Raw genomic sequence first — 4,677 nt, 5'->3', positions numbered from 1 at the left:
CTGTGAATTTGGGCATTACATAATTTGAGTGCATTTTTAAAAATAGGATTAAAAAACTGCCAAACTCAAAGCTAAACTCAAATTAGCGTACCAAGTCCAAACTGCTATTTAATCCAATAAAAATTTAAATGCAGAAGATTTAGAGTGCCTAATCTACCTTCAAATATTATTGAAGTCTGTGCCTATTATAAACTCATATGGCAATTATCCAAAAGTAACATCAAACTGGCGATTATCAACACTCTAAAAATTAATATAAGAAAAAGGTACAAGGCACTCAATTTTATTTCTTACAAATTACGGACATCATCAATTAACAAATATTTATGACAAATTATTAAAAGCTATAGGGTACTCAAGTTGTTTATGTTCATACCAGTGTTGTTCTAAGCTCAGCAAGACTCTTGCAACCGAGAGTGTGTGTCTCAACATACATATTGCGACGAGCCTTATTATCCTCAGCCAAAATCTGTTACCAAAACAATGTTATCATATTTTACTTTCCATATCAAATGGCGTGCAGCAAATTAATTTCTAAACTATATACTTGCCACCTTATAAATATACCTGAACTCCATCGTCCGCCCAGTAGTCCAACAGCATCTTAAAATCCTCGAGCGGAATATGATCCGGCCTGTTTTGAATCCTCTCCTCATCATTGTCAAATTGGGAGTAATGCATCAGCTTGACACGAGACTTGTGTGTTCTCCAGGATGAATTAAGTGTCTTGTACACCCACTTTTCCCCTTCTGGTGCTATATCAAACCTCTCCTATAATGTGTCAACATATAACTTGAATGAGTTGGTGCACAGATATGAGAAAAGTAAGTAAAGTTGAGGTTATAGAGGTCACCAAAGTATATTCCAACATTTTCTTCTTCAAATCATCTGGAACAACATGCCAATTAACATAAGTAAGTGACACGTGATCCTTAACTAGAGTCCCCAGGAAATTGCTCAACTCGGATCTAGTTTTGCGCTCTCCAATTGGTTGACCTCGTTTACTCAGTTTAACAAAGATCTTTTCAGCAGCAGTCCTAGCATGAACTTTTAACATTTTTGAACGTCCTCTACGTCTTTTAGGTTCTGTTCAGATAGCCATCAATAAAATAAAATGCAATTACCATATTATTGCTAATAATCCTACTAATTATTAAAAAATGAGACGTACAGAAGAAATAAAGTACAAATGACCATATTACCTTCTTCTACTTCTTCACCTTCACTTCCATTTTGTAAATCTGTATCACCAACATCCTCTCTCCTCATTTCAGCTTCAAGATTCTGCTTCTGACGTTCTCGCAGGGCCATATACGCAGCAATTGTACCACTTGGTGCAGAATTATCCCCTTGTTTTAGCAGTTTGCTGCATGTTGGCTTTATAAGTTTTGCACTTTTGGTACTAGCAGCAGCAACCTTTTTGCCTTTGTCGATAGGATCCACCGGATCCTTATCACCCAAATCCTTATCATTTGCTCGCGAACGAGTTCTGGGACCAGGTATTGCTTTCCGTTTCTGGACAGATTTGATTCCCTATGCAGTAAATATTAAACACAAATGAAGAAAAAATGTACATAATAACTAAAACAGATATATATTGTGATATTGTTAATTTAATAAAAAAAATCATTTAGAAATTTTAAGACATAATTATTGCATGCAAATTGTGTCTAGCCTAATACAAATGAATAAGCGTTAACAAAACAAACTTAAAATTAACAACACAACTTTTAAAATTTCTCAAAAAGAAAGCATTAACAACTCTTTTTTATCTATATTCTTGATTACTAATTAAGTTAAGAGGCCTCTACCAACAAATGAAGAAAAAATGTACATAATAAGTGCAAAATCAAATGCAACCCCTTACACAAAATTACCCAATAGGTTCATATAATTTCACAAACAGCTAATTAATAATAAAATAAACACAAATAAAGAAAAAGTGTACATAATAAGTATAAAATATTACCTCTGAAGTGTCATCACTTTCATCTCCCGTCTCATTTTCCACAACATATTCAGGATCTTCCCGATCCTTATTTTCCTTTGTACTCTGCTGGACTATCGGCTTAATTGGATTAGCAGCATATTTTCCTAATCCGAGTTCCTTGAACTTTTTTTTGTTTTCTTCCACATTCTGAATTTTACGCAGCTCATACTCATTCACTCGGCCCGACTGCAAGTGTGAAATCAGGAAAATATCAGTTGGTATGTTAGAAAATAGGTGTGAGCTAAGGGAAAATATTACTACCTCAATTGTATCCAATTTTGATAAGTGTAACCTCCTTTTCGCCACCAATGCAGATACAGCGTTGGGGCTTACATCTTTCTTCCACTGAGGGTTGCTTGAAAGATTCTTCTGTAGGTCCTCCAAACGCGGTGACTTTGACAGATTGTTGTTTTCAACCTCTTGCAAATGAGTTGAGCTTCGAAGATTCTTTGGAGGTGTCTTTGGCAAATTGTTGTTTTGAACCTCTTGCACATGAGTTGAGCTTCGAAGATTCTTTGGAGGTGTCTTTGGCAGATTGTTGTTTTGAACCTCTTGCAAATGAGTTGAGCTTCGAAGATTCTTCTTCGCTAGCTCCTGCAAACGTGGTGATTTTGGAAGCTTGTTCTGTTCAACCTCCTGCATCTGAGGTGACCTTGGAATCCTCTTGCTTTGCCTTTGTTGCTGTAGTTGGTGTGAAGAAACAAAAGTACGCCTATTCTGTTTGATTTGTAGATGTTCTGCAAAAATTGCAGAAAGACACAAATCAGTAAACATGTGTCTCATGAGATTAAACACATAAGCAAGCCTTATTATAAGTAAATATGACTTAGTAATTTGTTATTATATTTAAATTTAAAATTTGAAATAAGAAATGACCTTTAAGTATGTTCTTTCTTGGTCGTACGACTAGAAATGGCACCCCTGGCTCCAGTGGCTTGCATTCTTTGTCAACAACACAATCCACATATATATTTATGTCCCCACCACTTTCGCAGGCATCTACCAGTTGAAGCAAATCTGAATCACACTTCAGAAGCTTCCATTGTAGGGGTTTTCCATTCAGCACATATAATCCTCCAATTTCAGTACAGTTGAGGCAATCCTTGACATTTTCTAGCGCCACTGTATATGAAAATTCATCCACGTCTTGGCAGTTGAAAATAATACTCTTCCCCCCTGAATAACTTGTCTTGTTGAATGTGCCATCATAGTTATACCTCACATTCACCAACTTCTCTGCCATCCTACAAAAATGAACATATATGGATTAAAAGGAGACCAATTATGCGGATAATTGAAAACTGAACTAGACAACTAAATATAAAGACAGAAGTGATTGTTATTAAGTTAAGGAATGATCATCAAGAAAGATAGAATTATGCTACAATTCCACAATTATATATGGAAAACAGTTAACTAACATTGGACCATAGCAACACAAGTTTAATTAACTATGAGAAACAGTTAGTTAGTTCAGAGATCATCACCAATATTAAAACATCGCCAATAAATTTCAGTCTCCTAAATTACATATCAGCAACCAAAACATCTCCTAAATTACATATTACCAAAGAGTTTTTTTTTTACTTAAGTTGGTGATACAGGGACTTGTCTTTTAGGGATATCTTCCCTGAACCAACTAAATTCACCAACTTGATTTTGTAGTTGGAAATCAAGATTAGAATCATGTTTATCAGGAGGGTTGTTTTCTTCTTCCAACAAATCTTGGTCTTCAGCGTCACACCAAACCCTTGGTAGTCTTTTCATAACATATTGAACAGATTTTGCAATTGGATCTTCCACATAGAATACTTGCTGCACTTGTGAAGCAAGAACATAAGGATCAGATTTGTGACGGGACTTGTTAAAATTGACCCTAGTCAGACCAAAGGGATCTTTTTCTTCTTGGTACCAGCAACACTTAAACATAACCACCCTGAATACTCCCCAGTAATCAACTTCAAAAATATCTTCAATAGACCCATAGTAGTTCACTTCCCCGATAATTGGATTTTTGTCCTTAGAATTTGCAAAACTAGTGGTTTCAGCAGTTAAAAAAACTCCACTGTTTTGTGTGGTGCATCGAGAATCTCTCTTCTTTGTGTGGAATCGATAACCATTTATGAAATACCCGCTAAACCTCCTCGCTGTTCGATTGGGACCTAATGCTAACACTTGTAACTCGGTTGAATTGGTGTCCAGATTTTCAACTTGGACCTTTAACCATCTCCAAAACTCTTTGGAGTGTGTTTGCTCCTTTTTGTATCGTTCTGAAGTTTGATCTGCTTCAACTGAAGCTCGATGAATCCTATCAAGTAAATAATTGAAACTGTTTATAAAAGAGGCATTTTAATTAGTTTTTATTATTTAATAAATGTAAGGACTAGAGAACTTACTCAAGCAAAGCCTCAATTTCCTTATTGCCGCTATTGAACAGAGTGTACGTATGACATGCTTTCCATTCTGAATCTTCTAATTGGAAAACTTTGCCATCTTTATTCCTTCTTGTTCCAATATGGTACGTCACATTTGTTGGACATCTTCCAAAATCAGTATTTTCTTTTGCTTCTTCACAAACCAAAAATCTTGAACAAAATGTGATACACTCCTCTGCTAGGTAGCCTTCTGCAATTGAGCCTTCTGGTTTGCTCCTATTACGTACATATGATTTCAGCTTTGCAAGATAC

At 35.6% G+C, this 4,677-nt stretch overlaps 1 protein-coding gene across 1 annotated transcript; it reads right to left on the bottom strand.

Moving 5' to 3' along the window:
* Window positions 1-204: 204 nt before the first annotated feature.
* LOC135147240 (uncharacterized) lies at window positions 205-3,233 on the bottom strand. Its single transcript, XM_064080121.1, has 8 exons — window positions 2,867-3,233; window positions 2,252-2,727; window positions 1,970-2,176; window positions 1,203-1,533; window positions 854-1,086; window positions 568-771; window positions 377-469; window positions 205-243 (listed from the first exon to the last, which is right to left on the bottom strand). The coding sequence occupies exons 1-8, from the start codon at window positions 3,231-3,233 to the stop codon at window positions 205-207; spliced, it is 1,950 nt and encodes a 649-aa protein (XP_063936191.1).
* Window positions 3,234-4,677: the final 1,444 nt, after the last annotated feature.

This window comes from Daucus carota, chromosome 6, assembly GCF_001625215.2.
Source record: "Daucus carota subsp. sativus chromosome 6, DH1 v3.0, whole genome shotgun sequence".
Taxonomy (NCBI): domain Eukaryota; kingdom Viridiplantae; phylum Streptophyta; class Magnoliopsida; order Apiales; family Apiaceae; genus Daucus; species Daucus carota.
The sequence above is the reverse complement of the archived record's forward strand: the minus strand, read 5'-3'. Positions and strand labels throughout refer to the sequence as shown.